Source organism: Alternaria metachromatica (assembly GCF_023757995.1).
Source record: "Alternaria metachromatica strain BMP 0045 chromosome Unknown scaffold_10, whole genome shotgun sequence".
Lineage (NCBI taxonomy): Eukaryota > Fungi > Ascomycota > Dothideomycetes > Pleosporales > Pleosporaceae > Alternaria > Alternaria metachromatica.
Genome location: NW_026055501.1, coordinates 471,986 through 488,318, shown reverse-complemented (window position 1 = coordinate 488,318; position 16,333 = coordinate 471,986). Strand labels below are relative to the sequence as shown.

General features: G+C 51.8%; 6 protein-coding genes across 6 annotated transcripts; 1 reads left to right on the top strand and 5 right to left on the bottom strand.

The window, feature by feature from the left end:
* Positions 1 to 676: 676 nt before the first annotated feature.
* J4E83_005283 (uncharacterized protein) lies at positions 677 to 2,424 on the bottom strand (the record flags this gene model as incomplete). Its single annotated transcript, XM_049332202.1, has 4 exons — positions 677 to 1,621; positions 1,671 to 2,128; positions 2,182 to 2,332; positions 2,404 to 2,424. 4 exons carry the CDS (start codon positions 2,422 to 2,424, stop codon positions 677 to 679), a joined length of 1,575 nt encoding a protein of 524 aa, XP_049188653.1.
* A 1,844-nt stretch (positions 2,425 to 4,268) lies between these two features.
* J4E83_005282 (uncharacterized protein) lies at positions 4,269 to 6,151 on the top strand (the record flags this gene model as incomplete). The annotated part of the gene is made up of 5 exons (XM_049332201.1): positions 4,269 to 4,563; positions 4,616 to 4,946; positions 4,998 to 5,357; positions 5,412 to 5,779; positions 5,844 to 6,151. 5 exons carry the CDS (start codon positions 4,269 to 4,271, stop codon positions 6,149 to 6,151), a joined length of 1,662 nt encoding a protein of 553 aa, XP_049188652.1.
* Positions 6,152 to 6,449: 298 nt separating this feature from the next.
* J4E83_005281 (uncharacterized protein) lies at positions 6,450 to 7,028 on the bottom strand (the record flags this gene model as incomplete). Its single annotated transcript, XM_049332200.1, has 1 exon — positions 6,450 to 7,028. The coding sequence occupies one exon, from the start codon at positions 7,026 to 7,028 to the stop codon at positions 6,450 to 6,452; it is 579 nt and encodes a 192-aa protein (XP_049188651.1).
* A 2,898-nt stretch (positions 7,029 to 9,926) lies between these two features.
* J4E83_005280 (uncharacterized protein) lies at positions 9,927 to 10,979 on the bottom strand (the record flags this gene model as incomplete). Its single annotated transcript, XM_049332199.1, has 1 exon — positions 9,927 to 10,979. One exon carries the CDS (start codon positions 10,977 to 10,979, stop codon positions 9,927 to 9,929), a length of 1,053 nt encoding a protein of 350 aa, XP_049188650.1.
* A 996-nt stretch (positions 10,980 to 11,975) lies between these two features.
* J4E83_005279 (uncharacterized protein) lies at positions 11,976 to 13,235 on the bottom strand (the record flags this gene model as incomplete). The annotated part of the gene is made up of 2 exons (XM_049332198.1): positions 11,976 to 12,944; positions 13,011 to 13,235. The coding sequence occupies 2 exons, from the start codon at positions 13,233 to 13,235 to the stop codon at positions 11,976 to 11,978; spliced, it is 1,194 nt and encodes a 397-aa protein (XP_049188649.1).
* A 1,247-nt stretch (positions 13,236 to 14,482) lies between these two features.
* On the bottom strand, positions 14,483 to 16,289 carry J4E83_005278 (uncharacterized protein; the record flags this gene model as incomplete). The annotated part of the gene is made up of 3 exons (XM_049332197.1): positions 14,483 to 14,745; positions 14,797 to 16,049; positions 16,114 to 16,289. The coding sequence occupies 3 exons, from the start codon at positions 16,287 to 16,289 to the stop codon at positions 14,483 to 14,485; spliced, it is 1,692 nt and encodes a 563-aa protein (XP_049188648.1).
* Between the last annotated feature and the right edge of the window lie 44 nt (positions 16,290 to 16,333).

Here is a 16,333-nt window from a genome sequence, read left to right as displayed (position 1 = left end):
CCCAACATGTGGACTTGCATTTGAACAGAATGATGAATCTTTGTGACCTATGGGCTGCCAGATATCCCATCTTTGGAAGCCTAAGTTGCATTTCACACTGGAATGTCCACAGAGAAGGTGCACGATTGAAGTGTCGACTTCGAGTATATCTTATCAGAACGAGCACATTCTTACCGACTGCGATCACGAAATGTGGATTGATGGCGGGGATCGATGACTAAGGCAATCTGGGAACGGCGACAGTCGGCGCATCTAGACACGCCCGCGAACCAGTCCCAGCCCCCTACAAATTTACCACTGCACCTCGTACCAAAAAAAACTAAACAGGCCTAGAGCCTACATCGACGCTAGGTCACCTATCTTGTAGGTTTTCATGTTAATGTAGGCTGCAGACCTGTTCAGTTTTTTTCTTGATTGACGTGACTGCACGAAGATCACAGCAACTCACGTCAGCATTACCTTGTGACGTCTCTTGATGAAAGCGACGCGTTATTACTCCTAAAAACCCAGGTTACGATGACTATCCTACCTACGGAACAGTTCGCATGACGCGCCGGACGCTGTTGCGAACCAGCAGCACGCAACGGAAACCAAATGCAGTACGAAACTAAGAAAAGAGACGACCTAATGACCTCCCCCGGCGATCTCAAAGTCTCAGCTTCGAAATCCTGCAGCGCTATACCTCTCCCAACACCCTCTTCTTGAATTGAACGATGGGACCTTCACGAAGCGAGATGTACGCGTCCCTCAACTGGAAGTGACCAGGATTCCTTTGGCCCCAGCCAAGATCGGGGCGGCCTTCTCCCACGTTCTGTCCAGGAGCCTGACGCACGTCGTATCTCCAGAGGGTCCTACCAACGATCATACAGAGTTGTACCATCGCCATCTTTTGACCTAGGCAACTACCGACGCCCTTGGAGAAAGGATGGAACGATCGCTTCAGATGGTTCACCTCCTCTTGTGTGTTGGTGTCCGAGACTATCCATCTGTCTGGGCGGAAGGTGTTGTAATCGCCCCAAAGAGCTTCATTTCGACCGAGCGACCACTTCGGAACACCAATTATGATGCCGCCAGGAAGGTGTTCACCAGCGATCATAATGCCACCCGGAAGCACCGTGCGTTCAAGCTCACTTGGGCCAGCCGGTGAGAGGCGCAAGGACTCGTATACCGCTGCTCGGAGATACTCGCACTTGGCCATTAGATCCGGAGCTGAGCCGATCTCTTCGACATCGTTGAAATTGTCCCTGATCTCATGAACGAGCTTTGTGTAGACCTTAGGGTTGCGAGTAATGAAGAAGAAGAGTGCGGTTACGGTTGCACTGGTTGTATCCGAGCCAGCAACTGTGAGCAAGTTTGCATCCGCAATCAGATTGTCGGTACTCAGCGCGTAATCACCCGTCTCTGGATCCTTCGCCGTGCATAGAAAGTGGAACATGTCTTCTCGAGCAACTGGACGTTTCTCGGCCTCATTACTCCGTTCGGATTCGATTCGGCTTCTGGCCAGACCTTCCGTGAAGGCGAAATAAGCTTTGATCTCCTTCGGGGTGATGAGCTTCATCAACGAATCCAAGCCGCGGGGCTTGAGCCAAAGCAACAAGCTTCGAAACGGTGATTTGGCGAGCTACGGCGGTCAGCAAGACAAGGTGCGGTGAGGAGCGGCGACGACTTACTGGGTTGTAAAATCGCAAGTATCTAGTAATGTTGTGTGGGATACTCTTCAGGTCATTCGACCCTGGCTCCTTGGTGTTGTTGGAGCTGCCGAAGCAGATGTCACCGAACATGTCGAACAACAGGTAGTCAGCCCACTTGGTTAGATTTTGTGGTCCAGACCACCCCTCACCACCGAAGGTCTCGCCCGGGAGTAATTCGTTCCATCGATCGACATGTCGAGCTACGAAGGGCACGGTGGCCTTGACAGATTGCTCGGTAAACGCCAAAGAAAGAGCCTTTCTCCTTCGAGCATGCACCTCTACATCCGTACAGCCTAGTGTGTTTAGGTCATGTTTATTCCTCCTCCAAACCTCATAGAATGGGGACTTTTTGACGTTGGCTTTGTGACCAAACATGGCGTTGTAAGCTTGCGGCGTCTGGAAGAGTAGGAGATTGGGAGTTGCCCGGAACTTGTCGCCTGCACGCAACGTTAACGACATGGCTTCAAGGGTCGAAGCCTGACACACGTACCATAGATCTGGAACTGCCTCCAAGACCAGATGTGACGGTCTCCTTTACAGGCATGGTAGAAAGAGGGTATGCCGGAGATGCGAGCAAAGAACGGTCCCGGCTGCTTTGCGAGCGGGTGGAACCATAGGTTGTATATCGTGGAGTACACGAGCTATTCCATGTAAGCTGAGACCGTGGATTAATGTGGAGTATACTGACATAGATGGCAGCTACGCCAAGAACGAGCGGTGCGGAGACAATCATGTTGGAGGGTTCTGATAAATTGTAACGGTCGATACTGCGGAAATCAAGACTCCATGACACTGAACTTTATATCTTGCCGCTCCGAGCCTTCTCAACGGCCTCCAGGGCCTCCGCAAACCCCGCGAGCCACGCTCGAACCGCCTGGGCACACTATCTCGTCCCTCAATCTCCACCTCAGACGGCCCGCCACCATATCAAGATGAAGCTTTCCCATGCGCCTTTTGCACAATTTAGCACAATCTGTCGCGACGTGTCGGGCGTGCCTTCCATCTGACCACCACTCACCCCTTCGACTTCTTTTTATGTCTTCAACGCAGCCCCAACCCGCCACTTTCGACTTACTCCCGATGCCATACCATCCCAACTGAGAAAGGCCATCGCTGTCAACAGTCATCCGAGCATATTGGGCGAACTAGTGCTATATCAGCGGGGCGGGGTTTGACAGTGGGGAAGCCCTCAACGCAACAATTCAATACACCAATACGCACATGGCCCCAAGCCAACGGTGGTTTAAGACGTCCCGTCGTCTTGCTTTTGGCGAGGTTATAAGCGCGATGTATGTTTTGAGTATAATGTCAAACTGCACGTAAGCGGATGTGGCTATGATAGTCCTTCTTCAAGATTAAGTCTCATCGCGGCATATTGGGTTGTGGGGTTTGCAGTCATCCAGCGTTCGCTCAGCTTCAAGTCGCCGACCCCGACGACGACCAAGTTATACTCATTTTGTAGCTCGGGCGCCTAATGAAGGGGCTCATCTTGGGGGCCACCTCATACACCGGACACGCCTGGGGCCTACATCGACGTTAGGTCACCTACTTTGCATGTCTCCACGATGATGTGCAGACCCATTCAATTTTTTCCTAGGTTGATTTACTATCATCAGTTATAGGGAGAATAAGGTCCTTCGCCAAGTCAACTCCAATCTCGCGCTATAACGTTCGCTACGCCTATGGGCCATTCGCACTGGACAACCTCTCCGGTCGCATTATGGCACCACGCGACAGATAAAGAATGCAGTACTCCGGCACAGTCGATAAAACGAGAGGATTTTCGCATGCGAGCGTTTTCTATTGGACCATGGATGAGTTATGCCCATGCACTCGGTACGGGATAAATACGGCTCCAGGTTCAACATCCAACGGGCGGCTCGCGCCTGCGCTAAGACCAGCCCCAATGGTCGCACAGCCCCGCCCCCACAACAACGATCCTACCGGGAAGGAAAGGGCAACCCACAGCTTAACTAAGAGCTAACGTACTTACTATCTGCACGAATTCGGACATACCGAGAACAGCCTCACATATGGGGATTTTGATCCTGCTCGCTTATGCATGGGGCCGAAACCAAAACCCCGTTTGATTGCGGCGTTATGTGATACCGCGTCCCCGGTATAATCAGCTTACTTACTATAGACTCGCGCCATGGCACGGCAAATGGGAGGCATAACTTGTTACATCGTCGGGCTGTCAATACTCGAATAGTACTCTTCGCCGTACGCAGATGGAGAACCGCATTTTCACGACCAGTGAATGGCACGGTCTTATCGAAAGAGCAAGGGAAACGCCATGCTTGCATACAATACGTGGCACAGTTGCCAGCCCCTTGTTGAAGCACTCTTATAATCCCATTATCCTTTTCACCTCACACATTTCTACACAAGCTATGCATGTCGTACCTGACTTTGTGGTTCGCACTTTCCTTGGTCACCCAGCAACAGCAACAGCAGCGACAACAACGCGCCTGCCTCTCTGGACCCTTAGCGAAATCTCTTGCGCTCTCACTCCTGCACTTCTCTCCCGCTCTGTTTCACTCACCGACCTCATTTCCACACTTTCGTTGCCAAAGCATGACCATGTCTTCTACTCCTAAGGACGATGCCGTACTGGATAACTCGAGTGCCGAGAAGGCGTCGACAGACACTTCCGCCCCCGATGAAGCTGAGCCGGTGGTAGCGACTGATGAATCGAAGTACATCACAGGCCTGAAGCTCTACCTGATCAATGCTGGTCTCACGATCTCGATCTTCCTCGTTACTCTCGAATCGACTGTCATCAGCACGGCCATCGTGGACATCACCGACGAACTAGGTGGCTACGAAAAGAGCTCATGGCTCTTTACTGCATACATGTTGACGTACTGCAGTAGGTACTTCCTTACCCTCCCAGACTGATCGCTTCGCTAATATTGTCCAAGGTCTACAGATGATCTGGGCTAAACTCTCGGACATTGCAGGACGGAAATACACCCTCATCGCTTCGCTACTTATCTTCACCATTTTCTCGGCGCTTTGTGGAGCTAGTCAGACCCTCATCCAGCTCATCATGTTCCGATGGTGTCAGGGTATCGGCGGCTGTGGTGTATACGCTCTCACTCAACTCATGTTCATGGAAATCGCTCCGCCGGGAAAATTGCCAAAGTACATGGCGGGTGTTAGCATGGTGCTTGCGCTGAGTCTGATTACGGGACCGCTTCTTGGTGGCGGAATCACGCTGCATGGTAGCTGGCGCTGGATCTTCCTTTTGAAGTATGTACATGTCATTGAAGAACCTTGGTCAACGTACTAACATTGGTGTAGCGTTCCTGTCGGAGTTCTTACTGCTGTATCACTTTGCTTCACACTTCCAAGAACGCTGTTCAACGAGCCAGCTGCGCAGCAGACACACCCGATCTTCTCAAAGCACTCTCTCAGTCGACTTGACTTCCTTGGAGCGACGTTGATGCTCGGTACTCTCGTTCTACTCGCTACAGGTCTCCAACAAGCGTCGCTGGACTATGCATGGTCTTCCAACAAAGTCCTTCCCCTACTCGTCGTTTCCGCGCCTTTTGCCGTCGCATTCTTCACATGGCAATGGTACATAACACAGCGTCGCACCAACCCCGAGCCCGTCTTTCCGTGGCGCTTCTGTCAAAGCCGCATACAGCTCGGCATGATCATGTAAGTCCACGACTTTGTATCCTCATCATGCGTCATTCTGATGTAGACATGCAGAAATACCTATCTCTCCGGCACGGTCATGTTCGTATGCATTGCGCAGATCCCCCAACGTTTTATCACGGTCAACGGCCTCTCTCCCCTTGCCGCCGCAGCCCGACTCCTCACATACGGCGCTTTCGTACCCTTTGGCAGTGGTATCGCTGGTGCGATGATGGGCAAGCCCAGGATACCGCCATGCTGGATCATTCTCGGTGGCTCCTTGATGGAGATTCTCGGTATTGCGTTGCTGTCGCAGATCGCTACTTCGTCGCATATCGATGCTAGTCAGTATGCGTTCCAGATCATTGCCGGAACGGGAACTGGTCTTGTCAACTCGGGACTCATCCTACTTGTGCCGTACGCAATGGATAAGAGGGATTTGGGTAAGCTATTCACTACATTCACACACGCATATGTTCAGGGTTTTCGTCTACTAACGACTACCAGCCGTTGGCTCAGCAGCTACATCGCAGTTCCGCACCCTGGGCGGTCTAGTCGGTATCGCTATCGTTACATCTATATCCACACCCTACATTCGCTCCCATCTGACCGACATCCTATCCTTGGAGCTTGCCGAGAGCCTGTTAGAAAGGACGGAGTTAGTGCAGACTCTTTCACCGGAAACGTTGGAGCGTGTGAGGCAGGTGTTTGGTGAGGCGTATAACCTGCAGGTCAAGGTACTCATCGGGTTTGCGGTCGCCAAGGTACCGGTCACGGGTATGATGTGGACAAACTTGAGGGTGGAGAGTAAGTGAGTGGGCGAAGATCGGCACGGAGCTTTAGCGATGATGATTCCATTTGGCGAATACGTCAAAGTGCACTTTGTTGTCTCCCAACGTCTAAGAAGGCCACGAAGGTACTCAGTAGCTTCGGATAGATAGAACATTGTGGCCAAGACATCACAGCCATTCACTACGTGCCTGCTTTCACCGAAGTAATTCCAGATATCATCGGAGGCACTTTATCACTCATAAAGCTCCGATCGCTTCGCAAAGACTCTCTTAGCTACGCGCACATACTGGCCTTCTCATGATATCAGTTCAGTAGGAGGTGCTAGCTCAAGTCTGAGTCATCTTCCTCGGCCTCGAAGTCCTCATCGTCATCCTCCCCCTCCTCTTCGAAATCCATGTCCTCATCGCTATCCAAGAAATCGTCGTTCGACAGCGTAAACGCATCATTCCTAGCCTCTGTTTCCTCAGCCTTCATCCTCTCCAGCTCAATCTCGTGCGCCTGTCTCATTCGCGCATGCTCGTGTTCCTGGCGGGCGACGCGTCGCGCCACAACGGCCATGATCGCATTTTCACCGTATTGCGGGCCCAAGGTGCGCAGGATGTTGTTGATGTCTTGCTGCGTGATAGGGTCGCCAGTAGGTTCGAAGAGAAGGCGCTTGCATGTTGGACATGTGTTACCGACTTCGAGCCAGGCGTCTAGGCATTGTTGGCCGATAATGTGGCCGCAGGCGGCGATTCGCACAGCAGAGTGGAGCTTAGACTCCATGGGCTTGCTCTTCGTAAGGTGAAGGGCGAGAGGATGGCGGCAGATGGTGCAATCTTGCGATGCGTGCGCGTGCGACTGTTGGACCTGCTCGAGACCCAGGCTGTTGAACATCTCTTTGCTTGCGAAGACTGTCATTTTGGATCTGAGAAAGCTGAAGTATTCGCGAGTGTGTTATAAGTCGCGGGGGGTTCAGTTCAGTTTCAAGGCGGGTGGTATGTGACAAGGTGAGAGTGAGAATTGTCGCTGGTCGCACTTTCTCGAAATGGAGCAATCGAAGTGAAGTAGTGCACGGTTGTCGCATCGATTATCTGTGATTGCTACCAAGGTAGAATGGTCTGAACAAGCGCGGGTGCGCTGGCTTGAGGATATAAATCTCTTGGAATTACATTATGAGCTTGTCGCATTGGCCAGAACAGTGTGTATCGCCTGCCTACCATGGTTCAGGACAATTATTCCACATCACAGTAGGCGACCGGCATCTATCAACCAAAACATTGCGTGCAGCCCTCACAGAGAGAGATGGGTCTCAGTGGAGTCTACTTTGATATGCATGAATTTAGAATTCGTTGGATATCTTTAGGAGAGGCGTTAGCGTTTAGCAATACAGCTGGAAGGTAGTACTTACAAAGGTCTTTTGTCGTCATAGGCTGTGGATATCAACAGATAACTTAAAGAAGACTCACAAGTCTGCAAATGACTGTCGTCAAGCTTCCCTCCGAGATGCAGCGGGAACCTTGAGGTTGCGTCTTCGCACGGTTCATCAGTCCTGTGTCCACTGAGACAATAGCATACATGTGTGCCTCTTGAAACGCAATAATAACCCAAGCTCGCAGTTTGCGCGTCAACTGCAACGTGTTATGAAAGTGAAAGCGTTGACAAGTTCGAGGCCGTGACGTCGTGCCGTGAAAAGGGCTGACACGTCATACAAAGAAAAATATTGAACAGGTGCTCTGCCGTATACATTAGTATAAAAGTTGAAGCTTACACATTCCCCACAGCAATGTAGACTCCTAGGAGGTACGTGTTTAGGTTTTTCCTTGTACAAGATGCTGAGCCATCTAGAAGATGGGAGGCTGGTCTCGGGAAGTTTGTTGAAACGCTAGCTGCTTTCTGGTTAGCGTCAAGGCACCCATCGGGCCCGGGTGTTCATCGACGGTACCAGCGACCGTGGAACACACGAAGGACAGATGTACTGAGCTTGCATACCTGGCCTGTACATAAGATAACACCGCCGCGTCCCGACTGCAAGTTCACATACCCTCAACGATATGGCTGATTTACACCGTTACCGCTCTACGCCAGAGGGGGCACTCGCATGGAGTAAAGAACCTCGAATGCTATTACTTCGGTCACTCTACGGACAGTACCACAACCCTAAGGCCTCCCATTCCTCGAATATAGCAACCGAAAATGAACTGCACGACCTTTTCGACATCTGGAACAAGCGCCCGAAGGTAGAGCCACCCTACTCTTGTACAGAGCGTTCAGCAGTCGAAGCATGGAGACAGCAGGTCGAACGGCAGGTGAAGACACGTATATCCAGCTACCGCTGCACGGTATCAAACACACAAGACACTCTTCCCTGTTTGGAGCTTAGTGTTAGAGGCTATACCAGTACAGAACATCGGATGTTCCGGATCCCCGAGTTACTAGACGCCATACTTCATTTCGCTGGACCTGTGGCGCAAATCCGCGCGTTGCGCGTATCAAAGGGCTGGCACAGAAGCGCAATGGCCGTTATCAGCAGTTGCCATACCGCTGTCCCATTCCGGGCATCACCGCTTTGCATGCCGGCAGAGCACGGAAAGCTTATCGATGAAGACGTCATGGCACCTCTCCAGCCCAGTTCTGATGAGATGAAAAGATTTGAATTGGATTTCGAACGTGTCTACGAGAAGTGGGGCGGGAAAGGAAGCGGGGCTCTATACTTCCCCGCCAAGTGTGCTCAGAGGCGCGACCTCCCCGGTCCCTTGTCTGAGACCCTCAATCGTCTAGACAGTACCCAACCCAGCGATGCCTTTCCTTGGAATTACCGAGTACGTGTATCTCGTGAGACAGATATATACTGGTTGGACCTGAGCCAGTTCGAGGTGAACCCATACCTTGAAGCTCTCTTCGCGGAAGAACACCAGAGCAAGCATCGTCTCGGTAGATGGGAGATCTGCTTGAGGGCAGCGGCAAGCCCGCAAACACTTCTGCTCAACCCTCTCCTCTCGAACAAAGCCCTGCTGGATGCCCTTGGGTCTATGCACGTCACGTCACCACCCTGCCGAGCTTTAGGCATTTACCATGACGACTTTTGGAAAACGCATCCGAACGGCCGTAATACACTTCTGTTTAGGATCAGAAACGATCAAGGTGTACGCGTTTCTGAGCTTCTCGACGCACTGCAAAGATTCGCACCTGTTGTCCTGGAAGCTTGGTTCAGAAGTACTGAATGGCTTGTTGGTGAGATACCACAGGCGCACTGGATTGACGATATCTGGAGAGTACCTGGCGCACCCACGATTCGAATATATCTAGACAACGTGGATATGTCAGATGATGTCCACATGTTCAGTACAAGTGATTCGCTAGAAGAAGTTAACGCATGGTCGACGGCAAATCCATTGGTACTCGGCTTGTCAAGCCACATCACTCGCGCTGCTCTGATGAAATCAGAACCCTTGCGGAGATCAAGGGAGATGGAATGGATATCTGAAGATCTTATCGAACCAGCAGAAAGCACTACCGGTCGGCATCCCATCAACTGGGAGATTTGATGAAGTTGGTTGAGGCTGCATGGAAACTGACGAATACTGCAAGAGCGTGTTTCAGAGGCTCTTTCCCATGCAATACATCGCTTTTGGCAATGGGCCACGTGCGTCACGAGGTACATTCATTCCCTTAAGATCTGGTAGAATAATTATTAATTATTAATCGTCTTTACAAGTACACATGTTGCCGCAGAATCCAGGTGTGTTCCAAATATGCCGTAGAAAATGTTAGTAATTCTGTGGCGCCTTACCGTTTACAAAGGTTTGTTCAACCCACTCACACACCGTGACTTGCCCCCCGATCCATACGCATACTCTCTTCCACTACAGGGCCACTCTTGGTACTTTCGAGCAAGTAATTACCAGTCTTGCGCGATTCTTTCTCGGCCTTCTTGGCCGCCTTCCTCTCCTTGCGCGACGGAAATTCGCTTCCAGACCCTTTCAAGACGATACCAGGATGTACCGCTGCCAGCAACACCAGAGCCAGCACCATCGGTACAGCATCCAATCCCAACACATACCCCTCCGTGCCAACGAGAACGTTCGTCGCACCCTTGACTCCAGCCGAGAACTCGATCAACCGAAAGATGATACGCGTCGTGATGAGCACAAGGACAGCATACAGCGTATACGTCAGCAACTTCCAACGCACCGTACCTGCCCTTCGGTCACTCTCCGTATCCTCGCGACCTTGGCGCTCCACCCTCAGCATATCCAAATGGAACCTAACAATCAACGCCAGAAACATAAGAATGAAAACCTGCTGAACACCCACGCCAACCATGTACACGTTCTTCCCGTACCCATTGGTCTTAGCACCAGCCTGCGGGTTCATCATCACTCCACCCGCAGCCTGAACAATGAAACTGAAGATATCAAGCCCCACAAACCAACGTCCTATCTTGACCGCTTCGATACGCCATAGCTTCTTCCGCGGATGCAAGAAGTACACCAGCCGGCCCGCAGTCATATACACGAAAGCGTTGATCCACAGCGGCGCTAGCAGGAAGAGCAGTGTAGACAAGATAACCAACGCTTCGTTTTGCTGGTTTCGCGTGCCGAGCGCGCGGAGTATGAAGGAGACAAACTCCCAGATTGCGCCGGTTATGAGCACCCAACAGAAACGTTTGCGGTGGAAGACTGCGAGGCCGATGTGCGCGACTGTGAGGAGGCCGAAGAGGAGAGTGAAGACGATGGCGGCGGCGAGCGAGGGGTTGTATTGGTAGAGCGCGTTGCAGGCGTAGGGTGGGACGTGGCCGTTCGAGTCGGGGATGGCAGTGATGCATGCTGGTGTGGTAGGAGTGCTGGAGGGGGCTGTTGACGACGACATGGTCGGTAGAGTTACTAGATCGTCTTGCTACAGCGGGCTGGTAGACACAATATCTGTTTGGGTATCGAAGCGAATGTGTTAGAGAGGTTGCAAAAGCACCATGATTATCTTTATGCAGTCATGCTCCGCGCGTGACTTCTCTTTCTTTTCGTCCACGCAGCATTACCCGGGCTGATATAACGCTCCAAGCATCAGGCTCCGCGGCAACACGCGTTCGTGCCTAGATAAAATCCCTTCCAAGCAAAATGGCGTGCGAGTTCCTTTGGCAAACCCTCCGAGGAAGTTTTGGAATCCATTCCGATGTGCCAAGCCACCCGCGGAGGGTTTCCATTCCCTCCGGTGAGCATATAAAGAGCTGAAGTAGGCGTTTGTGTTCCCCGACTCTGCCCTACCACAGCAGCAAGCCAGCGCTTGGCTCATGTAAGACCAATCATCTAGTACCGAACGTCTTAGCACCGATCATGGGTGTAAGCGGATTGCCTCCAAGCGTGTTGGAAGGAGAAGAAAAGGCTGTATAGATATGATAAGGAATAAGTATTATGAAATTACCGTCGTGGTGTGTGTAAATAGAATCGTGTCAGGGTATCATGCAAATCATCGCTTCAGAACGCCATGTCTCTTCCATCTTCCGTCTTCTTATCGCTTTTGCCGTCGTTTTCACAGGCATCATTCATTATCGCGCCCAGCGCGCCATCGAGTCAATGCTGAGACTTGCAAGTGTGCTGTGTGTTGTGCTTCTAGTAAGAGTGTTAGCTGCGTTCATGTCGGAGACGATTAATTGAGACTCACTTTGTGCCATCACTCGCTCCAAAAAGAAGAAGTGCATCATGCATGCAAGTGCTCGAAGATCCAAAGTTTTCAAGAACTTTTGAATGCCCAAGAGCATGCCTGATTGGGTCGGTGGGGAATGCGACACCTCGTTCGCTGTCGAAAGGTATGATGAGGTTCACAAGAACGCCCAATGTATGTTATTCTGTCTCGCAGACCTCGAGCTCATCAGACGAGCCTGCCGATGAGTAAGCTACCATCGCTTTCGCTCGCCCGCAACTCCGGGTTGCGATAAACTGTATGCGCCGGCCTTGGCAACACAGGACCTTGACTATCGCAGCTATCTTGGCTTGGGCTCCGTGGCTGTTCGGTCTCAGCATGTTGTATATGGATGGTCGGGACCTCTGGTACGTTGTGGTTCTTGGAGAAAGCTGAGCGATATTTCGACCGTGCCGTCATCTTGGGCTGAAAACCATGTGACGGCATGTCGGGTCGCTCAAGGTTGCTGCATTCGATAAACTCGTCATTACGGGAGGTCGAGCGGGAGCTCTTCGGGCGGCTGATGCCAGTTATCGAACGGCGGCGCCCTGAGTCATCGCCGGAGGTGAATTTGCGGGCGACAATATCGTCTAGGACAGATTTGAAGTCGTCGAGGAAGATGGTATCAGATGCGCACTTGAAAACGAGGGCGAACCGCCAATATGGGTTGATGCCGCTACTTGCTGTGACTTTCGCAGCGCTGACAGCAACGTCGGTGAGTAGGAAAACAATGGAGAGTATCATGCATGCTAGCATGACACCAAACCTCCTGTTGATACCGACAAGAGTCCAGAGACTGAAGGCGTAGGTCTTCTTGATGGCGTGTATCAGCTTCCATGTCGTGAAGATCCACCAGGGATCGCGGAGTAGAGCCTCCCACGGCCTCATGCGAGGGTTAATGTTGGAGCCGTTTGCAAGCTGATTGAAGTAGGCAAAGTTCGACCACGCCTCGGCTATCCAGAAGGGTTGAACACAGATAAGCGAGATGATGAAGAAACGAGATCCCCAGAGTGGTAAGAAAGGTCGGATCTTGAGCCACGAGACGACGTTATGGAGGAAGTATGATATGAAGAGTAGGGTCGCAGTCGCGCTGAGGTACCAGCCATATCTCGGGTCGTCGACAAAGATGAAGGTGCCGTGCCAGATGGCAAGAACAAGCTGAGTGGATTAGTAATTGGTATATACGACGAAGCAATTCGCCTGGAGAGCAGCACCGAGACATACCTCAAGTAGAATAAGCTTGTGAAGCCACATGCCAGAGCGGTAGTTGCAGAAGACGATTAAAATGAGAATGATCAGAGCGCCGACATTGTATCCTTGAGCCCATGCCTCAAGAAAACCGCCCTCGGTCGTCATGCTCTCTCTGTTTGGTGGCGAGGTACGCGTCGTAGCCGTTCCGGGGAATCGTTTCGCCATGGCCAGCATGTCCATGGTGCTGAGCGGTGCCATTGTTGTTTCTTGTCAATTCTCAGATCAGAGCGAAGCTGAGTACGCAGCCATGTAAGGCGACTTCGTTCACGTCGCGTATGAAGTGAGAGCGCGTCGACAAAGTGGGGCCGATCGTGGGCGAGAAGACGGGTGAGTGGCAGCAAGAGGCGTGAAAGAAACCCGGGGTATTGCTGCCTTACATAGAGTGGCAGAACCGGCTTTCGGGTAGACGTTATAGCAAAATGTAACGTTCATACAAACCTCTGCCGCCCTTCCAATGTGGCGGGACCGGCAACAAGGCGGTTGGGCTGGGTGGGCACAGCGAGGCTTTCAGGGCTGCTGGCCGCAGTAAGCCTCTCGCGCTGGCCACGGAAATACGGAACACATGATCGCATTGCCATCGCGACGGACATGCCGCGGCTCTAAATTCTGACAAACATATTGCGCACCAAGTCTAGGTTGCGCAGACGTCTTATTGCGCGACGGAGCAAATAGGCGGAGCCGGGTGTTGTTGGTGTGATGCGCTGTTGATCGGCAGTGATGTCAGGCGTGGCTGTGGTTGACAGGGCTGCCTTCATCTGCTTGAGACGAATGCGAAAACCTTACGCTGACTCGACGCCAAGGTCTGTTGAGCCTCATTTCAAGTAGTACATAGTAGTACATTTGGGCGCGCTTTCATAAGAGCTACTGCAGTAGCGGTCAACTTGACTTCCACTACCTGAGGGCGAGCAGTCAGCGAACCTCGCGCGTAGTATCTGTGTTGGGCGAACTGCAAGGAGCGATCGGTGTAAGCACACTAACTGTACGACGGAGGACGGCAATGAAGGGGCGATCAATACCGTGCCTGGCAACAATGTAAGCCAAGGCAATGAGGGAAGATGTCATACTGTCGCAAAAGGAACAAAGAGGTCGTTCCAAGATCGCATATGCCCGGCATGATCGCATCCGAACCTTCCACCAACCTGTCACGCCAACGAGGCTGCATCAAAAGTACAGCAAAGCAGAAAAAGCCATGAAACACGCATGCAGATGTCGAAAGTTTCTCTAAAAGTCGTTTCTATATCTATGATTATTGATTACGGAGGGTGACGTACGATCTATGACCCGATTGGCTGCATGCGACAGGGCGCAAACTAAGCCAGGGGCCGAGAACCCTTAGGCAGAGGAACAAAGAAACCGCCCAACCTCTCCAATCTCCCCATCCGCTTCTTCCAGGAAGCCTGGTATCTTCTTTGTGTTCGCGATCGTCAAGTCCAGGAAGCCCGGTTTTACCCAGTGTGCGTCTTTTCTTCTTTGCCCGCAACCGCTATGCGCGTCTTGCCCCACCGGAAATCGTCCATCCTCCACAGCGTGTAGAACTGCGTGCAGACGTTGACGTAGGCTGCGGACCAGGTATAGGCAACGCAGCCAATGACCGTCTGGACAACATCGATGAACGAATCGCATGATATGAGGGTGACCATTAAGTCGAAGACGCGTCGGTAGTACTCGAAAGCTACGATGTAAAATATGGTCCGATCGTCCAGGTCACCTATTAATCTGTTAGGAAGATTTCAGAATTCACAGCCAGAGTGGTACGTACGGAAGAATCTCGAGATGAGAAGCGCTGGGTTCTGCACCCAATGCGTCAAGGAAGCCAAAGCAGACGCCCTCTCCATCCAGCCCGTCGATCTGCGGCTGAGGAGGAGACTATCGCTTGTGAGCGGCCCCAGCGTCCATCTACGGCGTTGACTGACAAAGACCGAAGGCGTGGTGGGTGCAGTAGTATACGCTCGCGCACTGAGGTTCACACGCGTCCGGACGTGTGCGTAATGTGCAATGACGAGACAGACGTGATCTCTGTCCTCGCTCATCATGGAACGGACGGTTCGAAACAGACCATCGGAAGCCTTGGGATAGTATCCAAATTTCCCCAGGATGAAGTCGCCCATTGTCTCCTCGCAGACTCGCAGTAGTTGACAGCAGCCAGGCAGGCACGTCACCTTTCCACTTGTGAGACTCTGGCGCAGGCGACGCCGGTGCTGGCCAACCATGTACTCGGCGTTCTGATAGAGATACGAAATTGTCCAACCTCCCAAAGCAATCGGGTCTGGTCGGATGTAGCCGGTTACTCCCACGATCTCGTCGCCTTCTCTTGCGGTCTGCATCAGGCTGTGAATGCATTTGGTGTCGAATCGGGTGTCTGCGTCTATTCCGATAGCATAGTCCACTTTCTGGATGGCTTGGGTCTCAAGGAAGCCACAGAGCTCGGCGAAAAGCTTGGGCGAGATCATCTTCAAATCGGGGTTCGTCTCGCGTTGGTTATACTTGTTCAGGAACGTCCGGATGAGGATGATGCCATCTCGTTTGCCGCGGTTCTCGTTCTTGATAACGCAGATGATTGGAAGCCCTCGGAATTCGCCCTTGATAATTTCAATGTCCATTGGGCCGTCGTCCCAGGCAGTGTACGCCTCCTTCATGAACGTGCTAGTCGGGCGCTCAACAATATCTTCTTTCAGATGGGCGGAAGTCGTCTTGGTCATGCCCTTGCAGCTGACGCGACCATCACAAACTACGACAATAGCCTTCTTGTGATCAGCCAGCGACTGCTGCTCAGCCAGCGAAACCAGCGAATTCATCATCTCTTCATACGACTCGTTGTAGCAGCAAAGTAGGTAGACCAAGCTCTCCGGTGTTGCGGGGATCGTGATTTTAGGTGGGTTCAATCGCTTTCGAATGAGGGCATGGATGACCATGGTGATTTCGATCATATCCACAACGGCTCGAAGAATTAGGTTTGGGAAGAGGACCCAGGAATACTTTGCCCAGTTTGCGAACATGTACATTATGAAAAGGCTGAGTAGATCTATTAGCAACTCGTGTCTTGCGCATTGGGGAGTGATGGCGTTGATCCACGTACTTGAATGGTATTAAGATGGCCCATATTACATATTTCTCAATCCTGAGACGATCCGTATTCACATCAGGTAAATGTTCGATAGCGCTGCTCAGAACCTTGGAGGAGAAAAAGCGCGATCGTTTCTTGAGATTGCCTGCAATCTGAGCGCCCGAGCTCGCTGTATTGAGGACATCCATCTTCATGGGGAGAAGATAGGAATTCCCGTGTTGTGATGTGGTGA